The sequence below is a fragment of the Lutjanus erythropterus genome, chromosome 19, assembly GCF_056507025.1.
Source record: "Lutjanus erythropterus isolate fLutEry1 chromosome 19, fLutEry1.hap2, whole genome shotgun sequence".
Taxonomy (NCBI): domain Eukaryota; kingdom Metazoa; phylum Chordata; class Actinopteri; order Lutjaniformes; family Lutjanidae; genus Lutjanus; species Lutjanus erythropterus.
Window position 1 is genome coordinate 8796006 of NC_139335.1, and position 19289 is coordinate 8815294.

Sequence of the window (19289 nt, forward strand, 5' to 3'; positions counted from 1 at the left end):
GCTGCCAACATTAGAAAAGTAATAGTCTTCTTTTCAAGTCTTTCAAGGCCACTTTTCAAGTTTTTTGAAGCATAACTTGTGTTTTGTGGGAAGGCTGCAAATGCAGGTTTTTTCTTAAAGGACCAGTGTCTAAGATTTAGTTTGCAGTTTGCAAAAACCTTGTCTCACTCCCCCTTCAAAGTGCAGAGGACAGTGTTTGGCCAGAACGCTGAAGGCTGTATCTAGAGCCAGTGTTTGGTTTGTCTGTTCTGGGCTACTGTAGAGAAATGGCGGACTCATTGAGGAGGGCCCACACTCTCCAGGTGATTATATACTAATGAAAACATACTTAAATCTTACACAAGTATAAAGAAAAGAAGCACTTTGTTAAATAAAATGTTATTGACTAAATGCAGGTCAAAGACACACTGCAGACATTGCTGACTTATTCATTGAAGGTAGCTAGCTAATGTTAGCTTAATTAACCACTGGGTGGAGTTATTAAAAATATAATGTTTTATTCATATTTTATATTTTGCATTTCGCCTTAACGCCATTTTAGTTTAAACACACATGTGTAAGTCTAAAATAGCAATCATGCTTAAGTGGGTCTGGAGATGTATGGCTGGCTCTCCGTACACTATCTACACAGTTAGCAACTAGCTGGTAAACACAGTGGAGCATTTGCAGCTAAAAAAAGCCAGATATTTGCTTTGGAGGGTGGTGGAGACCAAAAACGGAGCCAAAAGCTGAATGAATATTGGATTAAGATTCATCAGGCGAATGATTCTGAATGAATGCTAATGTAGCTCTGTCGCCCACATGTGTAAATAGGCAACTATTGGCTAACATATTGGCTAACTCTTAGCTAACAACTTTACTTTTATAGTCATGCATGGCTGTAGCCAGGCACACATTTGATCATTACACGTGAATTTCCCACATTCAATCTCTAAAAAGTTTGGATTTTTATGTTGTTCTTTCAATTAACTGTGTTTTCCAAGTCTCTGCCCTGTCAGTCTGCCTTTTTGTTTTTTGGCCTGAGGGTAGTCAAACCTAAGTATGTTACATTTAAAAATGCTGGAAGGAGCTGTATTCATTCATTAATTGTAGAGTAGAATTTCTTCAGGGTGCTAAAATCTCTGAAAAATACAGAGGACATAACCTCGGTGTCCTCAGTGACTTTCAAATATGAATACATTATTCATTTTTCAATAAAGTTGACATTGTTCTTATCTCATGTCCTCCATAGAGATACTGTATAAGCCAAAACATTACTTGATTAATATCTATTTCTTAATAATGTTCAAACTGTAAATAGATGAGCCTTAATTTGCACCATATTCTCAAATTCTAATCACTGATTTTCATCTAGACTCTGTTCATCAGGCCATCATACATATTTAAACGCTCCAAGATGAGAGTGATTTCAAAGATATTACTGTCAGATGTGTGGGTTGTCATCATGGACATATAAAAGGAGCAGGGACATCAAAAATGCACTCGCTGCCCCTTTTTTTTGCATTACTCTACTGTCTGCATTTCAATTATGCTCTGCTTTCTGAATTAATTGGTTCATTAGGAAAGGCAATTAAGAGTGGGGGCGCGAGGCCTGACTCTGATGTGCTTTTAGATGTATACACAGTCATTCATCCGGCAGATTTAAGAGCTTTACTTTTAAATACATCTGTCATGATCGTCTGAATGGCCGGTCTGAGACTGGCTCCGTTATTCTGGTGGTTTGAACAATCAGCCGAAGCCATTTGAATTGTGAGGATCTTTATTCACACTAATGCGATTCAAGGCCGTTTGTTTTCTTCCTTTCACTGAAATAACACTACATTAGCTACTTGTTGAAAGTGAACAAAAAGTGTTTTTCCTCGACAAACATTACTGAAGTACAAATCCAAAACAAGGCAGTGACAAAAGAAAGCAGCCATTAGTTGCTCCATGTGAAAACTTGTCATAACCAGCATTTTGAAACACTGCATTCTGGATATGTGCAGTAACCTGTGCTTAGTGATGCAAAGCAATGAAGTATGTTTATTCATGGTAATTTTTTTCAGCTTTGTGGCATTTTTCTATTTCAGAGATAAAAAACTGTACTTTACACTCCTCTACATTTTAGTACCTACAGTTTGTCTGCAGGTAAAGAATTCATACAAAAGTCATATAATCATCTTGTATATACTGCATTTATTATATCAAACTATATAACTGTGACATTAAAATGCTTTAAATGCTGCTTACATATTACATGAGTAATAATAAGACAATAGTGTAATAGTGTATTTTATGATGTCTCTGTACAATATACAAATCTTTATGCTTCATTTGAAATAGCTCTTCATTTTAAAAACAGACATATTCAACATATTTTTTATTGTAATGTTTCTGTTTTATATGTATGATTCTGGACTTTTGCACTTGTTTAATGTTATGCACCAAAGTACTGAGGCAAATTCCTACACTATAGGGAGAAATCTACTTTGGCTAACTAGAGCTGTTATAAAGTATTTCAGACTACTTTGTAAAAAAAAAAAAATCTAATTGACAGTGTACTTGTGATATGAAATTATAACAAAACCTGGTTCAGAAACGTCACATTTTCAGCATCTCCTATAATTTACATAATTCACACAACCTGTCGTCCTCCTGGATGTTTTAAATCTGCCAGCTTCAAGGTTCAGAGGAAGGATTTCTGCTGTAATCTGTGCAATTAAAGCGCTTCGACTTGTTACTTTTGCTGTAACAAGATTCAGGGCCATAATTGTGCTTGATTTTAATATATGTTCATGATTTTGGTTTTAACAACCTGACTTTAAATCTAGTGAGTAACTTTCTTCTAATAATGTGTATGCAACATGATAAATTATTAGTATACATATATTTTATAACTCTGCTTCCACAAAATTGTCATGAATCTCTTTGGTCCACAGAGAATTATTCGATTTACACCAAATAAAACCCTTCTTATTGACCCTGTTTTCTGACATATTAAGCAAACAAAACCACAGTTTTAACATTTCACATTTTTGCCTTATTGATCCAGAAATACAACCCAAATCACCCTGAACAGCCAAAATAGGAGCAAACAAAATACATAAAAGACTGTGCAGTTCTACTCTGTATGGAGTCTGCTATTTTATATTTTTTAAGGCCCCATATATCTGAAACATAATTTAAAATGGGGGAGGCACATGCATCATAAAGTTGAGAGTAAGTAAAATAGCCAAGATCTTTACATATTTTTAAACGCCAACGCTTAAATTAGACTTCATAAATTATAAATTAATCAAAAGCAAATCCCAAATATTTAAGTAAAATACAAAATATTAAAGTCAATCAGAAAGTAGAGAAACAAGGGGAAAATTAAAAATAAAAGTTACTCCTTTCATTTTGTAATATCAGTAGTTAACCTCAATATTATTTTCTATTATTACACGTAGGTCACTACTTCCCTACGCTGGCAAATTCACTTGGCAATAAACTTTGTTCAAATTTTCATTGGTATTTATTTTATATAGATAAATGAATATATGTTGTGTATGAATTGTGATAATATTTTTAATGCTGTCAAAATGCTATGAATAACTTGAATACATAATGTTATGTAATAAGAGATAAAAAAAAATCTTTTTCTTTTTTTTTTCTTTAATTAATTGCGTCTCTTTTCAGGACGCGTCCGTCTGCGGGACCCAGAATCCCCTGCGCCGAGGCAAGATGGAAGAACCCAGCAGCTGCAGGAGAACAATGTTTTGGCTCTAGTTATTGAAACGGACAGCTGAGGGTGAACCACGCCAGCTCACACGGCAGGTCATGGTCCTGCACCGGTAAGGGACACTCATGAGATCCGACTTTGGGGTCTGGTCGGCGGTTGTAGCAGTTTAAACTCGTCGTACGGGACAGACAACAAAGCGCAGTTACCGCACCGCTAGTTAGCTGCTAAGTTAGCTGTCTCGGCTAGTCCGACGAGCATCATTGTTCGCTGGAGTTGTATGGGCCGTTTGTTATGGCTCGTGCTTGTGTTGTCGCTCCATCACTTACAGTCGGTTCACTGTCCGGGAAACGAAGCCAGCAACTCGGAGAAAACCGCGGAGAATAAGTGCAGACGATGTAAGATGAACTCATGTTGTTTATTTAATTTCTCGGGCTCAAACCAACCTTCGTCCTTGATCATTTCTCCAGCTCGCAGATTTAACGTTAGTGTCTTGTGTGACGTTAACGCCAGTGTGCTCTTATATATGCCACTAAATCCTTTAAATGAAACTAGAAAGAAGTGCAAGCTAACTTTGTGAACGTGTCCGAAAGGCTCCGGCTTTCCTCGTGTTATTTTTAGCTAGTTTTCTCGTTCACATTCGCACGATTCGGTGTTCATGAGCGCTGATCTGCTGCTGTTATTGCATGGCCATATTAATTATTGCCTGATCCTGCATCACAAAGAAGAAGGGCCCCGCAAGAGTGGTTAGCCAGATGGTTAGCTAGGTAGCTAATTGCATAGCGAACAAGCTCGTTTAGTTTTCGTAAATGTACGCAGACTACAGGCTCCACTCAGCACACAGTCGGTCTGCTGAAACACACCAGAGAAAGCTGAAGTTGGTCTGAGAGGCTGGAGTCTCGTTTCTGCTGTTAAAAGTTGTCTTTGTGTTAGCTGAGGTGGAGGTTATTGCTGCTAACGCACCATCAGAGCTGAAGGCATTTGGCAGCAGTCAGATAGCACTCATTAGCTGGATGGGTCGTTCATGCGGTGGCCACAGATCATTACAGGGCATATATTAATGATTTATAACACATTTCAATGCAACTTTAATAGAAAAATGTGAAATCATGCCTCCAAAGACACGCGTTCACAATTAGGGCTGCAGCAAAAGATTATTTTCATTGTTGATTTTTTTGATATTCTTGAATCAATTTGTTGTTTCATCCATAAAATGTCAGAAAATTGTGAAAAATGTAGATCAAGGTTTCCCAAAGGCTAAGATGACATCCCCAAATGTCTTATTTTATCCACAACCTCAAGATATTTAGTTTACTGTCATAGAAGAGGAAGGAAACTAGAAAATGTTCACATTTCAGGGCTTGGCAATAAGGCTTGCCCACTTGTTCAGGGTATGTACAGTGCTATGTTGGGCAAGTAAATCTGGCAATTCACTGTCATTCACTCACTGATAATTGATTAATTAAGATAATTTTTTTGCAAAAATGGGAGAAAATGCAGTTTTCAGTCATTCAAAATGGAAATTTCCATATTTTCATATTAAACTGAATATCTTTGAGTTTTGAACTGACAAAACACTTAAAGACATCACCTTGAACTTTGATAAACTGGGATGGATGTTTTCTGACTTTTTAAAGACATTGCAACCCTAGACTAAACATGACAATTACTTTAGTCTTTGTTGGTATTTGATAACTGCTAATAAACAAAACAAATTATGTAGGAAAATGTAAAAATGTACAACAGACGAGTTGATTTTTGAAAAAAACATTAATGTTGAACCCTGCATTTAAGAAACAGGAAATCAGAATAGAGAAGACTTTGAGGACTTTTCTCAGCTTGTGGTGCTCAAAGGGCCAAAAAACTCAAAAGCAGTGTCACTCAAGATAATCCACAGACCCTATTGTGAGTGGTTTCATGTCAGAACCATTTTCTTTCTACCCAACTATCCACCAAATCTATCCCCAGACAGAAGGAAGCATGCGTTTAATCATGGACAAGAGGCTTGTGTTCGTGACAGCACGGGATGTAAACATTAATGGCGTTCTCCTCGACCGAGCTGTAATGTTAGCACCACTGAGCTAGAAAATAGTTCCTACATGAAACTGCTCACAACAAGGACTGTGGATTATCTTATGTAACCAGGTCATGATTTCTGTAAAAAAGATATTTATGCATATTCTTTTTTTGCTTTGAGTGCCAAAAGCCAAGTGCTAACTAGTTCCTTTATATTTGAGAGAAGACAGACATCTCTGCGGCTGGTATCGCCAAAACTCAAACACCAGAAACAATCTAGATGGATAAATAACACTTCTGTTAAGTGGAAAAAATATGTATTTTTTAATTTTGGCATGAATGTCCCTCTTAACACGTTATTGCTCGTTTCAAATGTCTGCATTAAATATCACATTCAGAGCTGTTACGGAAACATTCACTTGATTTGTTTATGCAGCAGCCACATAATTACACCAACAGTCTTTCTAATGCAGTCTGTGTGCACTCTCATTGGCAGATAAGCTCATGCAAATAGGATGACTGGGTCAGACAGGGCCCATCAAACAGATTAACATACAACTTCAATCCTCTCATTCCTCATCTCATGTTGTGTCTGGCAGTGCCGCCACAGTGACCTTTTTGCACTGTAATATACTGTGACTGTACATACACACACACACACACACACAGTCATCAACCAGAGAGAATTTTGTACAGTGTTGCCTCAGTGTTTTTTCTTGTTTCCTCTTGTCATTGTGCCAGACTGTAGTTCTTTGCTGACCCACAAACCAACGGTTTTAATCCCACTAAGCGCCCAGTTGTTAGATCAGAGGCCGTGACACTGATTCCTGAAGACCGAGCTTAACTGCCTCCATAATTGTTGTCTGTTAGCTATTATTTGTGTGTCTATAACTAGCAATCAATCTATGAGGTTGATCGCTAGTTACAGTACTTCCTTGAAACAGTATGTTCTGACATTGACTGGGGCTGTTTTTGTCCTCACAGGATGACACTGATTGCCGCCCCATAGTTTTCCTGCCTGCCAGCATCCACCATGAGCATCATTCAAGACAAACTAGGCAATGAATTCCTGCGCTCCAACGGGAGCATGGACTCCAATTTCGGCCCCGGCATGATTATGTTCAGCCACCTCCCGCCGGTGACCAGCTTCACCCGGCTGGCCGCCCACACCGTCATGCAGGACCTTCCACCGCAGGAAATGATCCTAAAGAAGGAGCGTGACTCGCCTGACTGCAGCATGGGCACACAGGGTGGCCGCATGGGGTGCATGGGGGTGGGAGACTATGTTCACAGCATGGGTATCAAGCAGGAGAAGCTGTCGGAGCACGATTATCGCCTGCCGGTTTACCCTGGAGGACTGGGGAAGAGCACAGAGCTGCTGGAGGTGACAGTCAGCAACAACCAGAGCCTGCTGGTGCAGGACCTCAACATGGGCAACGTAAGTTTCGTGATGGGAACTCATGAGGGGGAGTTTATGAAGGAAGGGGCTGTGCTATTGAGTTTGGAGGATTTTCACTTACATTTCCATGAAACAATTAGTTGATTGACAGAAAAATTGTCTAGTTTTAATAATTTATTAATTGTTTAAGCAGAGGTTCTCAAACTTTGCTTTCTGCCAAGGCCCCCCAAATAGTACTAGCTTATGGCTGGACCACCCGTTTGCAAGATGTCTTTTAAAAAAAGAAAACAAAAAAAAAAACGAAGTCGACTGTTTTTCCAGTCTCTGTATGGTGCTTTTGGTTGAAATGACGCTGAAGTTTTGATGTTTTTTTAACACTACTTTGAGAGGATCACAAAGCAGAGCACACATCAGAGTCTTGGCTTTCTTTGTGCAGCGGTGAATCAATACTGAATCTATGCTGCGTCATACTTACGAGTTTAACTTAACCTGGTGTTCTTTGTATTTTTTGCAGCTGGGCTGTTGGTCTTCTTTTTTTTTAAATTAGCTTGGAATTTAAGGAGCAGAGAAGCTTTGTGGCAGGTAGCAGTCCAGGTCAACACGGACAGCTTGTGACTCATGTTCTGACTGACAGGCAATTAAAAAGATGGGCACAGCAAATAAGATTTTAATATATATTATAATGTTTTAATAATTCATATAATAATAATTTTGTTTTAAAAATCACTGCACCAGAACACCAGACTATTTCATATCTTTGTAAATTCCATATTTATGTGGTTTCTGACTGTTGATTGGACAAAACGGGTATTTTGAAGATGTCTTTAAAAAGTTAAGGATATAGATAAAAGGTTATTAGACAAGTCAAAAATATAATTAAATTGATTAATAAATAATATCATTAGTTAGATATTTAAAATAAAAGTACAAAAAGAAATATGAAGGATTTCCTGTAAGCACTAATTGATAATAGTAATAAAAAATAACAAAAAGCTTTTAATTTATTTCCCTTAACCTCCCCTTTAAGTTCATCAGATAACTTAAAACTGAATTTTATTTCTCTGAATCTGAACTGAATCTTATTTCTAACTCATTTACTCTTGTGCCACATTTTTGATTAATTATGTATTTGCCTCAGGCAACATTTGTCATTTTTCTTGTCACATTTCATCAGACTGTCTGTCTGGTTAGTAGGGTTGGGTGATTGCTACCAAATCAGCATATGACGATGTTCACAGTAACTAGCATAGTGCAATGAAAAACCACAACAGCTTTGTCAACACATGTCAAAAACTGAACTTAGGCAACAACTCTATGGCAACTCTGTGGTGACAGTATTTAAAATACAAAAGGCTTTTAAATCCTGATGTTATAATCATAGAGGGCCCAGTGGCTGATTACTGCCAGTCATCATGATCGGCACAACCCTACTAGCTAGCTTAACTGAAAACACTGATAGCTAAACACACTGAGCACTTGGCATTTCAGCTAGCTACCTCACTGAACCTAACCTTTGTGAACTACACAGCAAGTGCAGTTAATGTTGATCATCCATATAGTTAGTATCAACCCTTCAAGGCAATGGTAGGGTAATACTGGTCCTGCTGGTGCTGCAGCTCATATTTTTCTCTTCGAGGCGCCTGCCTTGATACTGACAACTACATCAACATTTATACCTGAGCTGAATTGTAATAAATTGCTATAAATGCTTTACATGTTATAGTCTGATGAAAAACATTGTCACATTAATAGAGTCATTATGGTGTTTATTCTTTGCCATTTCAAGCTTTATTTCCAACACTTTCTTGCAGGTATACAGTTCAATACATAGCAAATAAGAGCTGTACATAAACACTGAAGTTGAAATTTCAGCCCCTTTACTACCCCTGCAGCTAACACAGATGTGGGCAAAGGTAAAATATTAACATATCTTAAAGTTCTCATGAAAGTATGGATTTTACTGTCTCCCAGGCCCCCAGCACCTCCTGATTTAGCCACAGATAACTGCTTTGTCAACATATTTATACATACAACGCACCATTACCAAATGGAAAGAAAAGGTGGAGGTTTCCATCTGTGTTTGCCACTAGAATCATAACTTATTATTACTTGTAAGAGAAAAGTAAAGTGTTTATAGCCTTTTCTGTTTGTTTATTACTGTGTGATAAGCCACTTTTTTATTTGTTTGTTCCCATGACCAATGTAGAATCAAACATGGGCAATATACACCCAGATTAGTTACAAAGAATTCTGTGCAGGTTTAATTTTGAATGATTTTGGCTTAGTATGCCCCCCCCCAAAAAAAACAACAAAAGAAAAACAACAACCCTGCTGTGATGTCAAGCGGCTCATTTTTTAAAGGCCTGGGAGGGAGGAGCCTGAGAAAGGACGGTGCAGGGGAGGAGCTTGTGGGAAACTGGTTATGGCGACATAAATCCGGCTCGAGATGCAAAATATAAAAGATCCCTCCCCTCCTTCCCTCCCTCCTTCTGTTTCTCATTCTGGGTAGAAGGATGATGTCATTCAGCCTCGGTGTGAATGAAAACGTCATGGCAAGGACACAGCTGTCTTGTTTGAGCTTGCACTTCATTTCAGACGTCTTTTGTGCTCATTCAAATAGAAATACACACAACCACACACTTCTAACAATGGCCAGGCAACAGAGGTCACCAGGGCCTCTAGATTCAAGTTCGCTGAAAAACAGAATGCATTATTGTCTTCACAGTGGCAGGTTTTTCAAAACTGTCTACTAAATTTTGTGTTTTAAGATTATAATTTAATATATCGTTTGGAGCATTTTAGAAGCTGTTTTTTTGTACGGAAGCTCAGTTCTGTGAATTTGATGAGGAAAAAACAGATCTCAGAAGTCATTATTGCAACTTTATCAAAATAATTAGTTAGTATCTCATGATAATGACTTAGTATAAACAAGAGAGAGTAAGTGAGTATTGCTAGACATGAGAAACTATCTCAAAATATTGAGTTAGTCTTGCTATGTCATTATTTTGAGATACAAACTCATCATGTCAAGATAGTACCTTATTATTTTTAGATACAGCCTCGTTAGTTTGTGATACTGACTTATTATTTTCAGAATCGGTTTTATTGCCATGTAAGTTTCCACATACAATGAATTTGCTGTGGCATGTTGGTGCATAACAACATAGTACAAACAAAGTACTAAAAATCTAAATAAAGATTAAGGGAAGTTGGTTAAAACAGCATAAATAGAAAAAGAGACAATGGATGATAATGGATAGACAATGCATGAAAAAAATAAAATAAGGAACAATATGTACAAGTGTAACTGTTATTTAAATAGAGGAAGAAGCTGAACAGAGTCTGCCTCATTATTTCAAGATACTGCCTTGTTATTTTGAGATACTAACACATTATTTCAAGATAGAAACTCTTTATTTCAAGATACTAACAAAATATTTTGCAACAGTTTCTCACCACATTGACTTGAAGGATTTAGTTTTTTTTTTTAAATACATTGGCAGAACTGGACTTGGATAGTTTTTCACCCACTTACGCCTAAAATTGGGCTGATTTTGAGAACGGCAGGTGCACCCACATTTACCCTGTCAGTCTCCATATGGCACTGAGGTGCAGCATGTTAACAGAGAAAGAAAAGGGAGTGCAGGGATGGTAAATAGAAGAAAAGAAGGGAATCAGGAACTCTGCTCCTTCATGAATGAATACCCCACGCTGATTGTTTGTGTTGGAGTTTAGTGAAAAATAATAGTCTTGAATGTTTAGTTTAGTATGTGAGGTGTGTGGTTTGTCTGTTTCTTTGGTTAGAATAGCAGAAGAAAGGCTCTCACAGTGAATTATGGGCCGCTTATGCATAGAGGCGCCGTAAATTTAAAGCATTGTTATTTCGCCCACTAGAACCACATTTTGCACAATGACTTTCCAACACACAATCACTTGACATTGTCAAAGTGTTCTGTTTGTTTGCATCAGCGACAAACACGCACTTGTTTGCAGGATAGTTTTAGACTGAAGGCCCTTAACCTTCAATCAAGTAATTTCCCTGTCATGGCTCGCTCTCACGGCCCTCTCCCTGTCCCTTTGTCATCCTCACAGCTGCCGAGTCAGTTAGGAAAGGAGCCCACTGGGAGGAAAGGTCGAAGGTCAAACGGTGATGGACAGGAGGGTAAACCAAGAAAGAAGAGAAGCGAAGCAAAGGTTTGTCATACATTTATATATCTGTGAATGTAGTAATATTTTGTGTAATTACATTTGTGCAAATAAGTAAGTGTTTATCAATACAAAGAAAAGTATATTAACAAGAAACTTGATATAATAAACTTTATTTATAAAGTGCTTCACAAAAAGAATACAATAAAACTTTGATTATAAAATATGAATAAATAAAATTCACACCAAAAAAAGTTTTTAAAAGAATGTTTTAAGAAGAGATTTCAAAGTAGTGATGGATTTAGCAAACTTAATCTGTTGTCACACAGCAGTGATAAGTGTGGGTGAAAGTGAAAGTAACATTACCACCTGCGCGACGTTGGAGGTGTTAGTTCTAAAAAGGGGAGCGGCTTCAGTAGTGTGGAAGTGGTTTAGTTATAAACGATCCCATGTACAATAAAACCACGACAACATGTAAGAAGTGCAAGACGACAATAACAAAGGGAGGGAATACAGCAAACTAATTTCACCACCTCAAGCAAGAGCATCTGTTTGACTGCAGAGAGAGACAAATACAGCTGCTGTAAATTCTAAACCAAAAATATTTTTCAGTAATATTATTTTAGGAAAAACTTTGATATATCTTTGATATAAATAGGGGCCCGGTCTTATAAAACCTTAGGTCAACCATAAAATTTTAAAATCACTATGGCATTGAACGGGATGCCAATACAGGGAAGCCAGAATTGGGGTTATATGATGTCTTTTTCTTGAATCTGTGATAATCCTGGTGGCAGCATTTTTAGCCAGTTGAAGGCAAGAGAGAGAAGCCTGAGAGGTTCCCGTTCGGAGTGAATTATAGTCAGCTAAAAATAAAGGCATGGACAACCCTGTGTAAATCATCAAAGCAGGAGAATATTTAAATTTTTGAAATTAACTTGTTAGAGTTAGAAACATGACTGAACAACCTTCTATACTTGGTCATCAAAACAAAGGCCAAAATCAAATAAAACACTAAATTGCAAATTCACACTATCTGCCTGAAATTATTTATTTTTTAATCATTATTGTAAATTATCTATTACTAATATGTTCCTGTTTTTTTTTTTTTTGCTAAAAAAATGATAAGCCTTATCTATGGGTGAATGCATCAGTAATTGCACTTTCTACCCAACCTGAACAATATGAACTGATCCTTTAAATACATTCAAATGATATAGAAGACAGCTGACTGAATCTGACCCTTTGTGTTTTCTCTCTTATTGTTCTGCAGCAATCAATGATGCTGGATGGAGATGGAGGCAGCCTCTCGCCGGGAACCAAGCCTCACATCTGTGAGCACTGCTCTGCATCCTTCAGGAGCTCCTATCACCTACGCAGACATGTCCTCATTCACACAGGTACCGTATTTTCTCCTCTGTGTGCTTCTTGATCTGGAGTTTTGTCACTTTTTTTGATAGTTGCACAATCAGCGCAAAAAGAAATGTTGACGTCATTATGCCTCCAGCTGAAGGAACTGAAAGTAATGTTAGTATTACTGCTTGTACAGTTTATCTGGCACTATCTTTAGATAGTTCTCTGTGTACTTGCTGAACACAGCTTTTTGCATAATAGTTCCCATGATCCCCGGCCTTCAGCATCACTGCTGTCTTATCATTAAAGACTGTAATAACACGCTATCTTGTCCATAATCAATTCTGGTCCTTGGTTGCAGTTTTGTGCAGCGTTTTGATCTTACAAATAGTTAATTAAGACACACATGATCTCAGATATAGTGAGGCCAGAAGTGGGACTCTTCAATTGCATCACTGCCCTTTTTTTGTACCGCCTCGCTGTGCACAGAGCATCACAAGATAACAGCATGACAGGCTGTACTTTTACAAACCCAACTATATTATTTCCACTAGGTGGAAATCATATATTTTTCATAATTGTAGGTATGTTGACAAAATAAACATGAGTCATGAGTAACTGTGTTCATAAAAATTAAGCTGAATAATATTCAAAAAACCCACACATTGTGAATATTTTGATTAATTTGATTATGTGATATGAGTCATGATTTTACTGGTAATGGTAATATTTGTGTTTAATTTTCACTGAAAAAAATCCAAAAATAATGATGGGTGTTTTGTTAGGTTCTGTACCAAACAAGTATGTTCCCTAATGGTATGTTGTTACACATTTTACCTTTATTGAAAAATTGCAGCTTCTGCAATTTGACCATATTGCAATTTCGATAATATTTTGATTAATTCTTTAGCCTTATACTATATTATAATTACTTATTCATCCACATAATTGACTGTATGATGTCCTTATTTGAGAATCAGTCTGTCTTAAAATTATTGTCTGTTTGATAACTGCTTTCATCACCACGCTGTAGAGTTTTGAAATTTTATTTTAAAAGTTAAGTATCAGCTCAAGGTCACTCGCTACTGATCACTTTTTAAAGTTTTTTTTCCAGGTGGTTTTTGTTTTGTGCTCTTTTCAGAACCTTTTGAGAAATATTAACTTAACAAAGATTTTTTTTGTTTCTTGCTTTAATGTTTGTCTTTTGTGTTATGGCACACGGAGTTGTTCTGACAAAAATATCATCATCATTATAGTCAGTGTTGATCAACCAGGAGACAGTATTTTAGAAAGAACACAATGACATGACGGCACCCTTGAAATACAAAGAAATCCACTGCATTAGCAATGCAACACACGCTGCTTTTGGTGAAGAGTGTTTGTTTGACTACAGCCTGAAGAATTACCTTGAAAAGAAACAAACACCTCAAAAAATCCATATAATGAAAATAAGTTGGTAAATATTTTGTTGGGTTACATCACATTGTACAAGTGCTTTTGTATTTTACAAATATGTGAAACTTATCAGAGAACTTAAATGATCGTCTGAAGGACACAACCAAGTAACTGTATATATCTCTGTGGTTATGTTTCAGGTGAAAGACCCTTCAGATGTAATCAGTGCAACATGAGTTTCATTCAGAAGTACCTTCTCCAGCGACACGAGAAAATCCACAGTGGTGAGTGATAAAAAGACAACCATTCATCAAACCAGACGACTCAGTTCAACATGTGAGTCATCTTGTGCTTTGAATGTCAGCTAACCTTGAGCGGTGCTATTCTTGTATGTCAGGAGAGAAGCCATTCAGCTGTGACCAGTGTAACATGCGTTTCATTCAGAAGTACCACATGGAGAGGCACAAGAGGACTCACAGCGGAGAAAAGCCGTACAGATGTGAGACCTGCCAACAGGTTAGTAAGCTGCCTGGTGTCCTGCACAGGGTGTTTTGATGATTATCTAACGTGACATTTATGCTGTATATCAAGGACTTTAAATCCACTGAAAGCCCAAATGTACAATAATCTTCCAACTATGAAGTTTGGAGTCTTATGTACATACAACCCCAATTCTAAAACAGTTGGGATGTTGTGTAAAATGTAAAAGTGGGTTTTGTGTAAATATGCATTCACTCTGAATTTGGCACCGTAAGTCGTATATCAAGCAAGAAAAGAAAGAATATCACTTTTAAAACTTCAACAGTTATTGTCCTCAGTTCCCAAATGCTTACTGAGTTAAAAGAAAAGTTGATTTAACAGAGTGGTGAACATGCTCCTGTTCCTGTGTTTTTGAACATGTTGCAGGTGTCAAGTCAGAATGAGTGTATATTTATAAAAAATAACAGTGTAATGGTTTGAAGATAGAATACATTATACTGTATTCAGCTGAATATAGGTCAGTGTTTTTGCAACTCATTGCAATTAGTTTTTATTTACATTTCACAACTTTTTTTTGGAATTGGGGTTAGATTAGTAAGCATTTAAAAGTACTAAAAACTAGTTTTAATCCAAATTGGAAATACTGTCATTACACTTTTGTACACTTTTCCTGTTAATTGGTTTGAATAGTGCATGATATTGTTCTTATACTGTATGTTTATCACCAAAACACCAAGGCAGAATCCTTGTATGTGTAAACCTGCTTGACAATAAACCTGATTCTGATTATTAAACATTTGGTGTTTGTTCCCTTCAGTATTTTTCTAGGACAGACCGACTGCTTAAGCACAAGCGAACCTGTGGAGAAGCCATAAAGAAGGGGCTGGATCCCGGGATGATGGACTTGGGTTGTGTAGACATGGGACACGGCAGCTATGGAATCACTCAGGGAAATGCTGGGAGTACTGGGAGAAAGAGGGGAAGGTCCAAAAATCCTGGAGAGGGAGGCGAGCGGAAGAAGAAGAAGGGCGACGGAGGAGGGCTGAGGGTACCGCACATTCATGGAGCTGTATCTGGAGGCTACAGCATCCATGAATTCTCAGTGGAGAATCAAACGGTGTCTTCCTCCACTGAGCCAGGACCCAGCATGCAGCAGGTCCACCACGGCCGGGCTCCAAAGATGGCGTTCAAGAAGGCTAATCGAAAGAGCCCAGACAAAGAGGGTCTGGATCAGAACAAAGTGGGCTCACTGGAGCAGAGCGGGGGCATGGATGGCCTCGGCCTAATGCAGGGGAACGGGGCAAAAGTAGGTTCCACCAGCAGCAACTACGACGACGCCATGCAGTTCCTCAAGAAGAGACGCTACCTTCACGCAGCAAACAATGCAAACTCATCTGGGCCGGTGGGAGTGGGAGGAGCCAGCAGCGAGTACGACGTTGGCATGGGCCACTTGTCTTCCCAGCAGTCCGTCATTCAGGGCGTCGTCTCCAGTGTGATGGACAGCGACGCGCCGCTGAGTCTCGACAAGTCAGGGATCCCGGACGAGGTGCTGCAGAGCATCCTCGACCACTACACCCAGAAACCTGACGGCTCGCACCATGACGTCCACTTCGACATCAATGACCACCATGTGGAGCTGACCCCCGCCTCAGCCGATGGCACTGACATCGGCCACAGCACCGACACCCCCAGCCCATCAGGAGACAAGACCGTCATGATGCACGAGTACTCCCGCTTCCTGCTACAGGCTTTGGAGCGCACCAGCCACAGTGCCATCTTCCCTCTGGGCCCCGAGCCCCCCGCCTCAGGACCGTTCACCAGTTCCCACTCGGGGAACCCCCTCTACGCCGACAAGAACATCTACACTACGTCCCCGCTGGAGTGTGGGTTCAGCCAGTCGGTGGCCTCGCCGTCGCTGCCCTCCTCTGTGCCAAAGTCTCACTTCGCAATGCTGACTGGCTCCTCGCCGCAGCACAGCTACCACCTGAGTGGCCTGGAGGCCCCCACGCACCAGCAGCTCACCCCTTCTCAGGAGCTCACCGAGCAGATGGAGAAGCAGCACTCCTCCACCCCTCCTTCTTCCTATCAGATCAGCCCGTCTGACCTGAGCAGCCAGAAGGACCACCCACCAGTGAAGAACGGCACGGCGGCGGTCTACCCTCTGGCCCCGTCACAGGATCTGGCCTCTCTGGACTCCTCCAAGCCTTCCTACCAGATAGAAAACTTTGCTCAGGCCTTCGGCTCCCAGTTCAAGTCAGACGGCCGCGGTTTGTCTTACGGCACTGACTCTGGCGGGGAGGTGGATCACAGGATACGGACGCCTGTGTCTGAATTCTCAGGGTATAGTAGTTTGTTATCTGATGTCAATGAGCCAGTAAGTACAGGTTCCAAAACTACAACAAGCCAAAGCTACAGATGAGAGCCTGAGAGGGAGAGAACACTCTGTCGTTAAAGTTAATGTTCTTATTTTAATTTTCTAGTGCTCCTATTTTATTATTATTATTATTATTATTGTTATTGTTATTATTTTTTTAAGTGTCATCTTTCTTTTAATTATACTGATGCTCTGTTTTTGTGCCCACTCCTCTCCCCACAATAAGCCTGCAAGGCTTCCTGCAAATGCAATTTTTTTTTAAGTACCTGTTATTTTTAAGTTAAATATGTATTTACTGTTCTTCTTGTCATATTAGTGACAGTAAGTCTGGTCATTAATCATGAACTGAAAGTACTTTTTAAAAGCGTAGAGTAGCACCGGACGTATTTTTCTTTTCCAATGAGCTGAAGTGTTTGAGCAATCAACTTTACAAGTGTAAAATCATAATGAAAATAACCCACGATGGCAGGGAATAGCCCAGAATTGAAATAGCAAAAAAAGAAAACAACAAAAAAACGTTACTGTCTGTTACAAGGTTGAAAGTATTACTCAGGAAAACGTGGAAAAGGAGAAGCCTACGAGGTGCAGTGAGCACTCTTTTCAGAAGTTTAAAGAGGATTTTTCTTATGTTTTATTACTTGTTGAATGAGTGTGACATAAACAGACTGCTGCCAGCTCACTCGAGCACTGAAAACACTTTCTACTTGGCTATATAGAGATTATGGTACTTTCGTGTCAATGTGAAACTCATGTTTTCTTCAATAAGGGCCATATATATATCTATATATATTTATAAAAATATATATTAATGTAAAATAACAGATTTAATCATTCTGGGGAACTGCCAGTTGAAGTAGAGGAAGAATGAGGGCTGGTTTTGGGGGTAAAATGTTGTCCTTGGTATATTTTTGGAGAACAAAAGTGATGTTAGGGCTTTTCTTTGGCCAATAGAGGTTGCTGTTGGACAGCGATAGAATGGCCTTACCCCCCCTTTTTCCTGCCCTCCACTTCTTCCTCGGTTCTCTTATTTCTTTAAAAGAATCCAATTAGCACTTTGAGCCGTTTTTCTTACATTGAGTAAAGAAAGTACCCCGTCGGATCAAGGAAGCTCGAACGTCAGGAATGGACTGGCTTTTTGACAGAGATGAGTTGTTGTTTGGGCATATGCAGATGGGCTTTCTGGGTTGAACATATTCTCGCTGTATGATTCGGGGGGTGGGAGGGGTACCCTTTGTTTGGGTCGCATGGTTTATATGGGGGGGGTGGGAGGGGTGGGGTTGATATGTGAAAGTGGGATTTTTCATTAATGTTTTCTCTTTCTCCTTACTTTTAGGAAGGGTTTAGCGCGGGAGGGAGGGGGGGCTTTTAAAATACAGTAACATTTAATCGGGAGGATAATGTAAATGTAATTCAAACCCCTAGTTTTAGTTTGACTTGTTACCCAACTTAGAGGCTTTGCTTTCTTATTGAATTTGATTGCAAATGTGTTAGTGATCGGGCTGTACCGAATAGTTCCAGGCTTCGTTCATAACGTTGACATTCATTCTGTTTGAACACAGTTTTTCTGCACAAATGAAGACAAAGATCAGGCTACACTAATGTTATTAGTATTCTACAATTTGTGGAATTGGATTCCAGTGGGGGCTGCAGAGGACATACTTGCCAACCGTTGCAATTTTCCCAGGAGACTCCTGTTTTTATTGCCGTCTTCTGCTTTCCTCTCAAGGTTACAATTCTCCCAATTTATGACCAAATTTCCACACCATTTTTTCTTTTTGTCATCACAACCTGGCACTGCGCAGCTTGTATAAACTCTACAACTCTAAAATGTTAGTGTCTCCATCCGCATAGCAATACAATTTAATCAATTCACTCGATTCAATTGCCTCGTGTCCTTGAACTTCAGACTTCCCAGAAAGAAGACCTTCTCTTTCTTACAGGAAAAAGGGGCACATGTTTTATATCTTTACAAAAACATTTGCAAAATGTGTTATTGTAATCAAATTTGAAGTATGGACTAGAAGAATCATGACACCCAAAGCTCACACTCCTGCTTTGTGTAGAAGTCCTCCATATTTTTGAGGTCTCAAGGTTGGCAAGTATGGCACAGGATTGTTTCCAACTTGTGTGATCCAAACAGTTCCAGAAACTCCACCTGGAAAAAGATAGATGTAGTCATTTTCAAAATATACAAGATGTATTTTATCTAACGAAATATTCTGCTTTAATCTGTATTTGTCTGTGTTTTGCCTTTCAAAAACATTTTCACTGTGGTCGCACAAAAAGGGAGGCGCGCACCTGTAATTAACGAAACTGACGAGCCATATGTATTGAAGAAAGTTGATTGAATAAAAACATTCAATCCGATGAATCGCTTTATTCAGATTAAGGGTTTTATATGAGAATTTTGTTTTTCTTAAAGGATGATG

At 38.9% G+C, this 19289-nt stretch overlaps 1 protein-coding gene across 2 annotated transcripts; it reads left to right on the plus strand.

The window, feature by feature from the left end:
• The first annotated feature begins 3658 nt into the window (after positions 1-3658).
• On the plus strand, positions 3659-18039 carry znf281a (zinc finger protein 281a). Of its 2 annotated transcripts, none has more exons than XM_084744903.1 (7): positions 3659-3812; positions 6698-7151; positions 11205-11306; positions 12532-12658; positions 14207-14290; positions 14404-14522; positions 15304-18039. In XM_084744903.1, exons 2-7 carry the CDS (start codon positions 6747-6749, stop codon positions 16903-16905), a joined length of 2439 nt encoding a protein of 812 aa, XP_084601029.1. In that variant the 5' UTR covers positions 3659-3812; positions 6698-6746; the 3' UTR covers positions 16906-18039. The 2 variants fall into 2 exon arrangements, with proteins under 2 accessions (XP_084601029.1, XP_084601030.1); XM_084744904.1 differs by lacking the exon at positions 3659-3812 and adding an exon at positions 3868-4095.
• The last annotated feature ends 1250 nt before the right edge of the window (positions 18040-19289 follow it).